Raw genomic sequence first — 16635 nt, forward strand, 5'->3', positions numbered from 1 at the left:
TGTGTTACATTTTGCGGCAGAGTTTAATTTATATTTTTCCATGGCAGCTGGGGCAGTTTCTAGATAAGTTTTCCAATAAGGAGATCATGTTTTTATTCATGAATGGGCTGCAGAATTAGCCCTCTACAAAAAAGAAAAAAACACAAGAAAAATAAACCCACAAAAAGCTCATCTTTTTTTGCATCATGTCTTAGAATTCTAGAAAATGTTTGTTCCTTCTACATCAATTCTGGGCTTGATGACCATGTGATGAATGTGGATTGTGTTTGCGACAGATGGAGAGGCCAAAAATATGTGATAGGTTCAAAAATCACTTATGTAAAACATTCTCTGGTTTATGTGATTCTGTGCTCTTATAACCAAACATATGCTAGAAGAAATTGAGATCTAAATGAAGATTCCAAGGCACAAAATTAAAACAAAATAATAACAATAACAATGCGGAGAGGCATTCTTTTTGAGCCCTAGGGGACAATAGGTGTTTAAAGATATCTTCAAATAATGTTAGAGATTATTCGTAATACTCACACTGTGTGGGACTTAGGAGAAAAAGTTAATGATTTAGAATTTCAGTCTCAAGGAATTTGAAAGGAAGAGGTAGCATTTTTTTTCTACTTCAAAGGTCCATTTAAAAACTTAGGATGACAGAAGTGAGCTATATTTGGAAAAGGTAGTTTTATTTGGAGAGCCACATTTTTCTTTACATGCTTCATTGGTTAACAAGAAATGCTAAAGTGGAAGGACTGCATGTGAAATGTCATTTGCTCATGCTTTCCCAGAATCCATTTAATCTGCAGTGATACTCTAGTTATACTAAGTGATGGAAGCCAGGAATGGATATCTCCTTATACTTGATTCTAAGAATGGTGCTGCGGATACTGCTGCTAACTCCTTAGTTTTCAATATAGCTTCAGTATTATTTCCTGTTTAAATTCTTCTCCTTTGAAAGCAGTAAATAAGAAAAAAATTGATTTCCATCTCTCCAAATTCTTTTTCTTTAAATTTTCCCCTAGACTCTCTTTAAATAGAAGAGGCAGAATAGCATGGTGAAAAGAACATTGACTGAAGTATTAGAAACCTGGGCTCTAGTTTAGCTGCATGACCTTCATCAAGTCATTGAACTTTCTGAACTTCAATTTTATCATCCATCCATTAAGGACTTGGCAACAACAACAAAAAAATTAAGGATAATAAGACCTGCTCATCTTACCTTATAGGTCAGTCAATCACTCAGTACTTGTATTATTTGTTATTGTTTAGTCATATCTTACTCTTTCTGATCCCATTTGGGATTTTCTTGATAGAGATACTTGAAGGGTTTGCCATTCCCTGCTCATTTTACAGATGAGGAAACTGAGGAAGCCAAGGCTAAGTGACTTTCCCAGGGACATATAACTAGGAAGTATCTGAGGCCAGATTTGAAATCAGGAAGTCCTCCTGACTCCAGGGTCAGTGCTCTATCCATTGCATCACCTAACTGCTACTTACGTTATATTGCTTATTATAATAAACATTTGTTATCTGCCAAGTATCTGAGAAGTGCTAGTGAGAGAGAGAGAGAGAGAGAGAGAGAGAGAGAGAGAGAGAGAGAGAGAGAGAAGAAGACAACAGGGAGAGACAGAGATACAGAGAGGTAGAGATATGCAGAAACAAGTAGATACTGGATATATATAAGATACATAATAATAATTATAGCTAGCATTTATCTTATGCTTTTAGGTTTGCAAAACACTTTATATGGATTAACTCATTTGATCCTCACAACAATATTGTGACCTAGGTGTTATCATTGTTTTCCCCATTTTATAAATCAGAAAACTGAGACTGAAAAAGATTAAATGACTTTCCCTGGTCATATAGTTAGAGAAAAATTGAAACTGGATTTGAACTCAGGTCTTCCTGAGTTCAATTCCTGCACTATCTACACTGCACAATATAGTTTCCTATAAGTGGCAGTGTACGGTGTAGATGGAAGGTAATCTTAGAGAAATCCCTGGTGCCTATAGGGATCAGGAAAGAAGGTGGAATTCAATCAGAGTTTTGAAGAAAGCCAAAAAAGCTAAGAGACAGAGGTGGGGGAGGGACAGCATTCCAGGTGAGGGTCATAAGCATGAATGAACATGGAGATAGAGGGTGAAATGTAATGGAAGAGGAGCAGTGAGTGGGCTCATGTAACTGGATCATAGGTTGTAAGGAGAGGAATTAAAGTGTATACATACTGGAAAGGTAGGAAGGACCCAAATTAGGAAGAACTTTAAAGGTCAAAGAGAGAACTTCAGATTTGATCCTGAAAGTGACAGGGAGTTTATCAACTAAGGTGATCACATGGTGAGAACTAGGCTTGAGGAAAATCATTTTGGTTGCTGCGTGGTATGGAGGGATTGAAGTGGGAAAGACTGGAGACAAGACTAATTAGGAAGTCATCAAAATAGTTCAAATGAGTGGTGATAAGGGCCTGAACTAAAATGGTGGCTCTGTGAGTGGAGAAAGGGGGAGTATGAGAGATGTTGTGATGCTAGGACAAGATTTAACAATGGATTTGGACATGTTGGGAGAGGGTAGGAAATGAGAGTAAGGAGTCCAGTATGACACCAGAGTTGCAGACCTGGAAGCTAAGATGTTACCTCTTTTGAAGGTTATCGATAATTTCCAAATGCAGTGGATTTTTTTCAGTCTTCATTTTCCATGAGCTCTCTTCTACATTTGATACTGTTGACTAATTCCCTATCTTCTATCCTACTATGAGAAAAATCTCCCATTCTTTGACTTCCTTTACATTACAATCTTCTGGTTGGTTCTTTTATCTTCTCTAACTACTTGGCCTTCTTCAGTGGTTTTTCTTCTTCAACCTGATCACTAAATGTGGTATCTCCCAAAGGGTTGCCTTTAATCTCATTTCTTCCTTCCTTTTTTCTTTTAGCATTATCAATGCCCTGACTCTTATTGTCCCTTGGAAGGCTTATATATTTTTGTTGTTCAGTTGTTTTCAGTTGTATCCAACTCTTCATGACCCCATTTGGGGTTTTCTTGGCAGAGATACTGGAAAGGTTTGCCATTTCCTTCTCCGGCTCATTTTACAGATGAGGAAACTGGGGCAATCAGGGTTCAGTGACTTGCTCAGGTTCACACAGCTAGTAAGTATCTGCGACCAGAATTGAGCTCAGGAAAATGAGTCTTCCTAACTCCAGGCCTGGCATTCTATCCACTTCAACACCTAGTTGCCCACATACTTTTAGCTCTAATTTTCAAGTCTACAAAAAATGTCTTGTGGATGGTACAATAATCCTTCAAATTCAACTCTTCAAAATCCATTATTTCTGTCTGTCAGTTTGTCTCTTCCATCTTATCCTTTCGACTTTAATATTTAAAGAAGGTTTGGAGAAAGATAATCAGAGCATAAGATCATAGATTTAAAACTGGAATGGACTTTAGTGGTTGCTGAGTACAATTCCCTTATTTTACAGATGAACCAACAGAGAGTCAGAGGGACTTAATTACTTCCCCACGCAGCAATTAAGTATCTGAGGAAGGGTTTTTATCCCAGTTCATCACTCACTTCAAATCTATCACTCTATCAACTATACCATACAATATGATCTTTCCTACAAAATGTACTCCTTCTTCTGACTTCTCACATTATATTAATTATATTACTATTCTCCAAGTCACGGAGGGGAAAAATCTACTCTTTTTCTTTCACCCCTCTTATCACTCATGTCCAGTTAGCCACCAAACTGTCATTCTAGCTCTGAAATACCTCTTATATTTGTCCCTTTTTCTCCATTCCTACTCTGCCACTTAATATTTTGATTTTTGTGTTTAATTGAGGGTTTTTAACTTGTTTTCCTTTTTCTTACTGGCATGCCCAATTGATTTGTTGATCTGATTTTCCTCTCTTTTGTTGATGAACAAGTTTAGAGAAATGATTTTTCTCCCCCCAGAGTGCTTTGGCTGCATGCCCCAAATTTTGTTATAGGGTCTCACTGTTGTTATCATGAATGAAATTCATTGTTTCTAGGATTAATATTTGACCATACCCATTCTTTAGAATTAATCTATTTAGAATCCAATTTATTTTAATAATTTCTTCTTTTAATCCTCTGTTCATTTCTTTTAACCTTCTTTAAAATAAATTTCATTACATAATGTTCTGCAAAAGACGTCTAATATTTCCATATTTTTTTCATTTGCTTATAAGGTTCTTATGCCCTAATATTTGGCATTATACATAACTGAGAAATATGTAATTTCTTTTACATTTCCATTCAATAATATTAAAATGTTACTTATATATAGCTGTTCTGAAGTTCTATTCAGGTCCTTAATTTCCTTTTTGTTCATTTTTTGAGGGAGTTAGATTTATCTAGGTTTGAGAAGGGGTAAAGTGAGGGACCTCACTATTGTAGTTTTACAGTTTATCTTTTTCCTATAATACATTAAATTTTTACTCTAAGTACATAGCTGCCATGCCATTTGCCACATATATGTTTGGTATTAATATTAATTCATTTTCTATGGTACATTTCAGCAAAATATAACTCTTCTGTTTTTTCTTTTTTATCAAGTCTATTTTTGCTGTTGCTTTTTAATGAACTCTTGGTTTTTATTCCTATTTTTTTTTACTTCTTACTGAAGCATAATAGTTTTTGATCTAGCTCCTTATTTGAACTGTATGCATCTTTTTTTTTGTTTCAAGTGTGTTTCTTATTAACAATATATTGTTGGATTCTGCTTTCAAATTGATTTTGCCATCCTCTTCCATTTTTATGGATGAGTTTGCCCCATTCATATTCATAGTTATGATACACTTCTCTGTTTCATGCCCTCTCTTTATTAAAAATAAATAAATAGAAAGATATATAAATAAATAAGAGAGAGAGAGGGAAAATAGTGAGAGAGACAGAATGAGCTCAACACCAATGCTCCAGGTTTGTTATAGTCTGTTTCTGCTTCCTTGCCCTGCTTTTCTTTCCCTCACTCAGAGTCCAGTAACAGGACCTTATTCTTTATTTTCTTTTTCTCTTTTAAGACCCTCTTTGAAATCTACCTTCCTTGACTGGTTTTGTTTAAGACTAATCATCCCTTCATCTACCTTCCCTCTTACTCTCCCTTTTTCCTCCTGTTTCCCTATTGAATGAAATGTATTTCTGTACCCAAGTCTTTGGATATGTGTTCTTCCTTTCTTTGATCAGTTTAGATGAGAGGAAGATTCAAATGTTACCAGCTTCTCTCCATCTCTTCCTCCTTTTTTGTATATACTTTTGCTTGCGAACCTTGATTATATGAGATATTAAGTTCCTCTTCCGCCCCTCTCTTTTTCCTTTATTCTTTTAAAATCATCAAAACATAACAAAACCAAATTCATGCCCTCAATTTATTTTACTCCCTCTATGACCTCAGATGACAGAAGGGACACTTGAATCCTTCCTTCCATCCCCCCGCCTGACCCCTCCAAAGGCAAACAATTCATATTTATAAAGTCTCACTTGTATTGATCTTTTTAAATTTTTCTTGACTCCTGTGTTCATATTTCAAAGCTTTTGTAGAGCTTGTACTTGGAAAGTACCTGGAAATCTTCTATTTCATTAAAGACCCATTTCTCCCCATAAAAATATACTTAATTTTTCTAGGGAAGTTATCTTTGTTGTAAGTTTCTTTTGGAATATCTTATGAATTCTCAGAGAATATGGAGTTCCAAGCTCTCCACCTCCGTGTAATGGAGGATAGCTAAACCTTACATGTTTTTGACCACGGCTTCTCAGTACTTGAATTTTACCTAGCTGTTTGCAGTATTTTTTTCTTTTACCTGGAAGCTCTAGATTTCAACTTTAACATTGCTGAGGGTTTTCATTTTTTGGTTCCCTTTAGGAGCTGAACAGCGAATTCTTTCTATTTCTACTTTGTTCTCTGTTTCCAAGAAATCTGAGCATTTTTCTTTCATGATTTCTTGAAATAAGATATCCAGACTTTTTAAATTTTGTCCTGAGTTTCAGGAAATCTAATGATTTTTAGATTTGTTTTCTCCTTGATCTATTTACCAGGTCAGGTTTTATTTCCTACAAAATACTCTAGATATTCTTATGTATTTTTCCAATCTTTTGATTTTGTTTTAGCATTCCTTGTTGTGCCATGGTGTCATTAGTTTCTATTGGATCCTATCTAATTTGGGGAAAATTTTCCTCTTGGAAAAGGCTTTATATTTCTTGTTCTAAGTTGTTAATTTTCTTTCCAGATCTGTCTCCCATAGCTCTCATTTCTTTTCCCATTTTTTCCCTCTAGCACTTTCATTTGGTTTTTAAAATTATTTTTAGCCCTTGAATAACAAAAACAGCAGCAGCACCAACAATAATATCATCATCCACAACAATTCCTACCCTATTTCTTTCAGGAATTCTGATTTAACTTGTGCCTAAGGTGTAGTTTTCATTGAGACTTTGCTTAAAGATATTTTGGAGTAATTCTTTTCTCTTCTAATTCTGTCTTGAGAATAACTATCACTATACTAGCTCTTTATGGTAATATTTGTTGTTGGTTTGTTTATTTATTTTTGTGACCAGCTTCTTGACTTCAGACTTTAAATTAGAGCTGGGCTCTGTGAACTTCTGGGGAGAATATCTGGGTTATGGTTTGTCCTCTTGAGTTCTTCCGCTGCTTTCTTGAGGCAGTATTGTGTTATCCTAGATTTCAGGGGGCAGCTCAGGTTAGTCCCAAACTGGTCTGATCCAGGGCAAAGTGTGATCACTGCCTTCCTTGTTGAAGTTCTGCAAGTTCCTGACCTGGGCTTGGTTTTCTACACACATACTTGCTGTCTTTACCTGCTTGGAAATTCCAGTAGAGTGCTACTAGACATAGCCACTATCAGTTCTGCAGGTTCAGAGTGCCAGAACTGTAGGTTCTCCATTGATCTGAGCTTCTAGCTCCAGTTATTTCCCTGTAGGCTTCAGACTTAGCAGGAGGTCCTGAGATCCCACTCCATTCATGAAGTCAGGTCATAGCTACCATTTGCTGCTAATCTTGACCAGTACTATTTTTCACCATGGGATACCACCCCTAGTTGTAGGTGCTTGCTCAATATGGAACCTAAATGACAGAGTTGCTAGTTGGCACCTCTTTCTACATCTTACACATGGTTGGGGTCTTCCTCTTCTTGCTCTGATGCACAGTTTTGGTCTTCTTTCAATTCCTGTGTACTGGAATACTTCAGGCAGCCAGCCCCAGGCTAGACTCTGTCATTAGTGTCTACAGTCCTGTCTGTCTCCTTATATTGATCTGAGCTGGAAATATGATTCACTGTGATTTTTTTTTTCTTCTTGGATTCCCCCAATGGTATGTTTTCTAGATCTTTGTGAAGGAATTGTGTTGGTGTGAGATATTTCTACCTACTCCTCTGCCATCTTGACTCCTCCTCCCCAGTCCCTATTCTCAAATGGTGTTTAATTCATGTGTCTTGAATACATGAAGTGAAATCATTTTGTACTGTAGTGTCTGTATTCCTCTATTCAATTAAATTCAGCAAACATTCATTAAGTACCTTCTATGTGAGAGCATAGGAACCATGCTAGAATCTAGGAATATATAAATAAAATTGAAAATTGCTGTCTTCAAGAGACTTATGATTCTTTTGAATATCCTATAGTTAATTCCAGTCTCTCCTCTCTTCGTATCATCCTCCATATCATTGCGAAATTGTCATGGCTAAAACAGAGATCTAATTATGTCACACATACTCCCCTTAAAAAGAAAAAAATTCAATGACTCCTTAATTTTTTTTAGGATAAAATACAAAATCTTCAATCTGGCATTTAAAGTCTTCCACATTATGACCCCAATTGGCTTTTTACTCTTATTTCATATTATTTACTCTTAAGGACTCACTATATTGGCCACATTGACCTGCTGGCTATTGTCCACATGGGATGCTCTATCTTCTACATCTACATCACTGCCGAGATTGTTGACCATGCCTGAAATGATTCTCTCATTTCTGCTTCTTGGCATAGTTTCTTTCAAGATTCATTCTGAGCACTACTTCTTACATGAGATATTTTCTGACCACCCTTCCCCACCACATCCTCTACCCCTTGCAAAGCTGTATTATCTATTTTTTTTTATTCTGCTCCCCTTCCATAGGATCCTTTTCCTAGTTCTGCCCCTCACTTCTGTCCCCAGCTGCCAGTGCCTTCGAGATTACCTTCCATCTACTCTGTATGCACCTTAGTGATTTGTATCCCTTTTCCCTCATGACTTTCTTGACAGCAGAGATCATTTTTGCCTTTATTTGTATCCCCAGTACTTAGCACAGTATCTAGCACATGATAAGTGCTTTAAAAATTCATAGTGACTGACTGACTTCTAGGTTATCATATTGAATCTTCCCACCATTTACTTAATGTTTGTTAAATTGAGTTGAATTTGTGTATATATCTTATCTTTCCCCTATATTGCTAGCTCCCTGAGGACAGGTTCTAGTTTTTTAAATTTTGATATCTTCACCTTACCACCCACCCCCTGGATATGGCATAATATTCTTTATATTTGATATCTAATAAAGATTTGTTAAAATTGGCTATAGCCTCAGGACTCTTCCTCTACCATAAACCCCACAGTGATGGAGAAAAAGCAGCTTAGGGACCCATTCCCACCCCTACCCCACCTCTACACTCTATATGAAATGGCCTTCATCTTCATCCTTCAGAGGAACTTTGAGGTGAACAGTCTTTCACCATCCATCCTGGTAAGATCCTTCAATGTTAAACATGAGCACAACACACTTGAGTGAGGTTCAATCAGATTAAAATGTAATCAGGAAATGTTTAACAAAATAAGTAGCATTACAATACAACAAAATAATATTCATATGCAATTTTCTAAGTCAATATATGTGGCAGGAAATTACATAAAATTTTCAGTTTAGTGGCTCCCTCTTTTCTGAGTCTAGTTGCCTTTTTAATGGTATTTTATTTTTCCAATTACATGTAAAGATAGTTTTCAATATTTATTTTATAAGATTTTGAGTTCCAAAATTTTCTCCCTCCTGCCTTCCCTTCTCTTCTCTCCTTCAAGATGGCAAGCAATCTGATATAGGTTATACATGTGCAATCATGTTAAACATCTTTTCATATTAGCCATGTTGTGAAAAGGAGTCTAGGGATGGATTAAGGACAATAAATGTTGGAGTGTTCCTCTGTCATGGTCCTTGGTCATAAAAGGACCAACTATGTAGAGAACTGGAAACTGCTATGTCTGCTGGAATCTTAGGCCTTCAGTGCAGTCAAGTTCCTACAGACTTAAGCATAACCATTCTGGGCGTAGAAATATACAGTAATATTTATACAGCAGGGGCTGTGATACATCTGTTATGTAAGCATAGATGTAAAACAAAGAGGAATGAATTAGAAGGTAATAATAGTGATCATAATAAATAGCTTATATTTATCTAACACTGGAAGGTTTGTAAAAGGTTTTAGAAATATTACCTCACTTTTATCCTCACAACCCTACAAAGTAGGTGCTGTTATTATCCCCCTTTTACAGATGAGGAGACTGAGACCAACAGAGGCCAGCTCTCTCTATATTATGTTAGGTTATCTCCCTCAGATCTACTAAAATAAAGAATTTCATATAGAGTTTCACTGAATTTTTTCATTTAACTAAACATATTTAGTTAAAAATTGAAACTTGATGATAACTATTGCTAAAGGTAAAAAAAAAACCCACTGATTTTATTTCATATTTTATTGGACTAACAAGCTGAGCTGCAAATTATACTTTCCAAACATTTTATGGATGAATTAAATAAAAAAATTCAATAGAATCTGCAAAAACCATTTTCATACCTTAAGTGAGGTACAAATTAGTGGAGAAAATTTTATCACTTTAATGTTGGTTCGATTTCAGAAATATTTCATTTGCTTGCCCACGTATAAATTACTTAAATACCTTAATATAATATTTTTAGGTAAAATCAGCAAGTTCTTGATTCTTGACTGGTAATAAAGTTTGGTGATTTGAGTGGTACAATTTATAATAAGTTCACAGAGGCTCATCCTTAGCATAATTGATGCACATTTAGAAGAAAAAAATGAGAGACTATATGAATTGAGTACAATTTATTCTTATAACACAGGAGGCTTTCAACACTTACAAATGGGAATCTGTGCAGGAATTATATATTAATGGCATCCTAGAAATAGTCAGAGATTTGATAAAAATGAATAGATGGCAGTGGGGTGGAGAGTCCCATTTAAAGCCCCAGTGTTCTGAATAGTTGATTGCCCTGATGTCTGTGTATGAAGGCAGCCTTCCTTAAAAACTCTAAGGAAGGTACTTGAAAACAATGTACCAAAAGTCCTAGTGCTGTTTGTTTAAATGGCACTGGTCCTTTGGGACACCTTATTTTATTGATGTCTTCTGTCTTTTAGTAATATCACAGTCATTTTAGGCCTTCTCCAAACTGAATTCTCTTGTGGAAGAATTGTGACTAAGCCTTCACACCTATGGGATCTCTGGTGAATAACAGCCTAACTGTGTATGAGTTTCCTTAAGATGATGCCATTGGATCAGATGGCCTCTGGTATCCCATGATTCTATGACTATATCTGATAAGGTATATAATTTTCTGCCATATGTGTTCCCTATCTCTCTGGAGTTAGATAGTTTTTATGCTATGTTCTCTGGGACTTCAAAGTAGCTACTTTTTAACAAAGAATAGAGATGGTACCATTATAGGATAAAAATCTCCATCTAGCTTGATACATAGATTTTACCCTGGTCTACTAATAACTAAGTTCCCGTTAATTTTCACACTCAAACCCATTCATTTTTCCACTCTCCACTAAGTACCATCTTTACTAAGTTCTTTTTTTTTTTTTTTTTACTAGTACTAAGTTCCATCTTTAGGGTACAGAGACTTCTTTTCAAATGGACTAAGGATTCTGTTTAAAAGATTTTGCATTCACTGCTCAAGTTGTTAGAATTCATGGTTCGTTGTTTATAAAGGTGCCTATGAAGGCACTGAGAAAGTCTGAGGGAGCTGTCCGTGCTTTTCTTGATTGAATTTCTAGATTCTATCATTAGTCTGTAATTATACAGATCTTGTTATTAGCAGGTTATTTCTACAATCCTCCTCCTCCTTTTCTCCTCCCCCCACCCCCACACCTACTGAATCTGAAGGCTGAGATCATGTGAGATTTTTAAAGTGATCATTACTTTGGCAGCATTTGGTTGTTAAAAGTCCCACTTCTGCTACAGCAGTGACTCGATCCATTTCTCTGCTTATATTGTCCTGATTGCCTTCTGATTTTATCACAGATCATAAAAAGACTTGGTTCCAGAGTGTGATGGATTACAGTATGCTGAGAAGCATCAAGATGGAAGATATATAGCTAATGCACTTACTGTCATTAGCTACCCAAGCATCCTAAGTACCTCTTGTAGCTCTCTGACCCACATTTCATAAAGTCTGTTGTTTTTCTCCTGCAGGGTTATTTCCTGAGCTGCATATCACTATTATACCAGATTCCCCAAACAAGCTATCTCACCTGCTGGGCCTGTGTTTTTCTGGTCCACAGTTACTCTAAAAAACATTTCAGGGGAGGGGAAAGTGTTGCTTCCCCCTTTTTGAAAAACACAAGTTTAGATAGACCAGCACTTCTAGATTTTGGAGAAGACTAGGGAGGAAGAACTTCATTGTTTTTCAGATCTGTGGGCATTATTAGAAACATTCCTTTCAGTATGAGAATTTACATGCCACATTTCACCCCTGGCATCCTTTGTAAATGAATTGTTCAAAGAGAAGTTATATTAGGACAAGTAGAAATTATGACCAAGACCATATGTGGATTTTTAGTTAATATTCATGTAACACCCAAAGGGAAGATGGTGTTACACAATAAACTAAGTATGTCCTAAGCAAATAACAAAATCTTTTCCCCAAGGACCTGGCACTCCAAAGGTATGAATCACACAATAAAAGGCTGGGGATGGAGTACAAACATTGAGGAGGTACTGGAGCCCATAAATGGAATTCATTGAGGAAGTGGTGGTTGGAATAGAGAATGCATGGAACAGATTTACTTTGGGGTTTTGGAAATAAGGGCTTTGGGGCATTTGATATCAAAGATGAAAAGCCCACCTTGTACAGTTTAATTCCCCTGATCTGTGTAGGGCAAGAGCAGGTTAAAACAACTCATACTTTGCAGAACTGAAGTAATATCCTGCAGTGGGCCAGCTTGCCTTTGTGAATTGATAAACAATGTCCCTAAGTTTTAAATAAATGACTTCTGTGGTCTGGGCGCTGATGAAAACTACGATCTGATTTTCCCAGAAGGAACTCAGGGTGTTTGGGAAGTGCAGGGGCTGACTATACAATAGTCCTTGAGGGCTGTATGAAAGAAGCCTTAGCGAATGCATAATGCACCAGGAGGATGGAGAGACCCATGTTATATAATACTAGCTAAAACTTGTTAAAAGCTACCAGATTTTGCACATACAGCTCGAGCCCCAGCCACCCATTCATCAGGGATAGCAGGATGTACTACTTTCCAGCAGCCTTTGAGAAATATTTATTTAAAACCATTGGTGGCTTGAAAATGGAGTCAACTTTGGAAAGAGCTTACAAGCTCTTAGTGCACTCAACCCAAACCCTTTTTAATACTTCCAAGCTTCCAAGGTTTCTTAATTATTGATTAGGTCTATCACTGCATTATTTCCTACCATGGCTTTTCTGCAGAGCTGATGGTTTCTTTGGATTTCTTAACTCCCTCTTTCCCCTCACTTTTTGCCCCATTTTCTCCCTATCCTTTAGAGTCCATGTACACTATTCTCTTGTAATTAGTATAGAAATTGGGATTTGCACGGAATCTCTGGCTTTTTACATACAACTATCGGGAGATGGGAATTGGGATTCTTCATTCCACCATGTAATACTGAAGTTGCTAATTTCTTCTAATGCAATCTATTTAGGCTAGCGAACACAATCCATTACAAAATGTCCTTTAGTCATGCAGGTTTTAGTTATTGACTAAGAAGGGCAATGGAACTTTAGATTACACACTGAGATCAAATTTTAATAAATGAAGGCAGCTCATGTAAAGAGAGGGTGAAGACAAGATTGGAACTATCAATCAGTTTTTATTTAATACTTAAATACTCTGCTAAATATTAAATACCAAATAGTAATTGTTTCTCTTTTACCCAGGAATCCTGAGAGTCTTTTCCTTTCAGTTTGATTTTTTTTATTAAACGGGCCATCCCTTGAGCAACTACTTAAAGAAGCCTATTCATTGAATGGATGTATCTCACTCAAAGTGAAAATCCTATAAGACATTATCCTGAAAGGGCCAGGGTCTCATTACATCCTGGGCCATCTCCAGCCCTCCTGATGAATTTCGGGCCACGGGATCCACATGGCTCAGGAGAAGAAAGTGACCTTGCACAGCCCTCTCTCACTCAAATCAAAGTCAACTTCAAGTCATGTCTCCATCTTGATGTCATGGTCCTCTTAGAGAAGGAAGGACAAACACAACAATACAAGTACTCAGCAATCCACTATGTTTGAGTAGACAGTGAATGCAAATCAACCCCTACCCTCAGACATACCATACATGCATTCAGCTGGTAGAGAGTGCTTTTTCAAGGGCACATCAATATTGCCTACACATACTATAAAAAGAACTAATGATATCAATCAGATTTCAAGTTTGTCATAAACCGGTGGACCAAGCTTTGTGAGGCAGATGGAGGCTTATGTATCATACAGCCGGCTGGTTTTGTTTGTAAGCGATGAAAAGGAGGCCCTTGCCTACCAGGAGACAGACAAACATTTTCGGGGTTCAGACAAGGAAATTTCTTGTCCGCTCTTGCGTCGGGTCGTCTCTGGTTATGTTCAACTTTGGAGGAGGGGATGCTCAGGTTCTCATGCATCGTTGCTACCATGCAGCAGGGGGCACTGTAGTAGTGCTGTTAGCGGTCCAAGGCAGCCTTAGGTGTAAACAGAAGAGTTGGAGCGTGGGTACTCTCGGGGTTCTCTGCATCCCCCAGCCCCGTGCTGGATTCCCTCCGCGCGCCCGCGCATCCCGTCTTCATCTCCGAGGAAATGGAACGCGGTGAATTGAGCCGCTCCTCCAGGTTTATGCCAGCCTGGAAAGATTCCTGTACTTTACGGAGGAACTACTGAACTAGGGACTTCTCCATCCCACCCTGGGCACTCTTGGACAAGTAATTGTGCCCACCACCTGTCTCTGGTAGCCTCGGGGAATGTTTATTGTTTCTTTGTCTTAATTTGCCCCCCTCCCCCCACCTGCTTGCATCCTTTCCTCTTTAACCACGGCCAGAAACGCCTTAAAATTTCCTGCCAACATTTCTCCGGACGACCTGATCGCGCCATGGAAGCTGCCTTTTTTAGAGTTAATGCCCCTGGGGAGGTGGGTAATTAAAGTCCCATTTCTTTCCTGGGGCAGTTGTGTGTGTGTGTTTGTACGCACAAAAAAGCAGCTCTCTCCAAACCCTTCTTCCTTCCCTCGTCTCCTTCTCCAGATGACTTTCCAGTTTGACCATGGAAGACCACTGGCGGTGCTGGGCACTGAGAGGACTGGGCTGGGGACCAAGTGTGTGCCAGCCGCCGCCGCCCCGGCGGCAGAAGAGGAGAACAAGTCTCTCCCTCGCCCTTTTCTCCTTCCTTCTCTCCTCCCCTTGTGCGCACTCCGGCCACCCCTTCTTGGGCTCCCTTCCAGCAGTCACCGATTGGTCTCGGTGGCTTTCCAGGGTGAAATCGAAGGCGAAAGAAGCCGGAGATGGGGGGCGGGGGGGGGGGGGGGGCGGAGAGAATATGGGAGAAGGAGGGAAGGAGGAGGAGTCCGGGATCCAGGCGTGGAGATGCGGGCTGAGGGGAGGGGTGGCCACGCAGGCGCGCGGGGGGGAGCCCCCCGAGAGCCCCACGCGGGTGCTGCCCCGAATCTCCAGGTTCTCACTTCAGTGCCGAAGGGGTTGGGGACTGGAAGGAGCTAATAAAGAGTGAATGAGCTCCATCCGCCCGCCTCGGCGGCTGGAGACCCAGCGAGCCCCCAGAGCTGTGCCAGGGGAAGGAGGGGAAGAGGGGAAGGAGGCGGAGGCAGCTCTCGCTCCCGTCCCTCCCACTCTCCCTTCTCCACTCTCTCCCTGTTTTCTCCTCCAGCTGCACCGGCAGCCCAGCTCCGTCCTGTCCATCCCTTCCTCCCTGCACTCGCACCCCTCCAGTCCTGCCCTCACTAGCCCCTCCAGCCTCCCACCGCATTCAGGACTCTCCCCCCACCCCCTTTCCCAACTGCCATGGGTTAGGGTCCGGGCGGAGCGGAGGAAGAGGGCTCCCTAAAGCCAAGCACTCAATAAACCTGCCGCTGGCTCGCTGGCTGCCGGCTCGCCGGGGCTCCCGGGGATGGGGAGAGCGCTCTGAGTCCGCGCCCCGGTATCGGGGAAGGAGGAGACAAGCGGGGCCGGGAGTGAACCGCGACAGAAGAGGGGTGGGTTCCGAGGCTGGGGGGGAGGGGAGGGGGAAGACGGGGGAGAAGGGGAGGGGTAGGAGGGTGGGAGAGAGAAGGAGGAGGAGAGAGAAAAAAAGTGAAGCGGAAGGTGGGGATTGATGCTTCTTTCTCTGTTGCGGCTGCCCTTGTATTGGAAAGGGAGCAGAAGGGAAGGCGGTGGAGAGATGATTGCTGAGCTGGTGAGCAGCGCCCTGGGGCTCGTCTTGTATCTCAACACCCTGAGTGCGGATTTCTGCTACGATGACAGGTAAGAGGGGAGGTGAAGTGGGAGGGAGGCGAAAGGCTGGGAACTCTGCTAGGCTGCCTGGCTGCCTTGCCTCCGGACTCCGACCAGGAGCCCGGCTGGAGGGAGAGTGGTCCCGGCTGCGGGATTCAACTACATAACAATCGGTCCCTCCCTACCCCCCAAGTCTCCAAGCAAACACACCGGGAGTAAACGGACTAGTTAGTTGTAGCTCCTAGTTTCTCTGCAGATTTCTCTCCTTGTTTCTTTCTGGTGTTTGTAGACACTAAAGTTTCTTAAAGGAAATTTCTATTTGGGAGACTATTCAATGAAAAAAGTATTACTTGGTGTCACAAGAACACATTAAGTGATTTTGTGTCTGGGCACGAAGGAAACCCCATTTCTTCTCCCGCACCCCTCATTTCCCCTTTAATAGTTCCCTTGCAACTCCCCCCCCCCCCCAAAAAAAAACCCCAGCAACCGTGAAACTTATTTCTAGAGGGCAAAACAGGCGGTTGACACTTGCTAATTTCCTGGAATAAGAATGCCTTGCCTGCCTCAACTTTCCTTGTCTGTTGTAAGGCAACATAACGCTGCCCCTGAGGTACCCCTATAGAAGATCGATGGAGCAGCACTTTACGTAAGCCTTCAGCTTTCATTTATGTTTGGGACTTTTCGTTTATGCTTAGCAGTTCTTGTAGGCTAATTGGGAAAGATGAAGCCCGTGGGGCTTTGACGTGGACTTTTGCATTTGGGTTAGTTTGGATGGCTAATGAGACCTGAACTGTGTTGTCAAAGAAACTGCATCGATTTCTGGAAAATGTCACATGGGTGCTGGTGTCCCTACCTGTTTTTTCCCTCCTTTAAACGTGCTAGTGTTTAGAAACTGATGAA

General features: G+C 40.0%; 1 protein-coding gene across 1 annotated transcript in view; it reads left to right on the top strand.

The window, feature by feature from the left end:
- The first annotated feature begins 15112 nt into the window (after nucleotides 1-15112).
- Nucleotides 15113-16635, top strand: part of TMTC2 (transmembrane O-mannosyltransferase targeting cadherins 2) — a 518935-nt gene continuing 517412 nt past the window's right edge. The window contains 2 exon segments of the mRNA XM_072655497.1: nucleotides 15113-15497; nucleotides 15657-15765. Of these exon segments, the coding sequence (XP_072511598.1) occupies nucleotides 15683-15765 (83 nt within the window). The 5' untranslated portion in view covers nucleotides 15113-15497; nucleotides 15657-15682.

The sequence above is a fragment of the Notamacropus eugenii genome, chromosome 3 (genome assembly GCF_028372415.1).
Source record: "Notamacropus eugenii isolate mMacEug1 chromosome 3, mMacEug1.pri_v2, whole genome shotgun sequence".
In the NCBI taxonomy this organism is placed as follows: Eukaryota; Metazoa; Chordata; class Mammalia; order Diprotodontia; family Macropodidae; genus Notamacropus; species Notamacropus eugenii.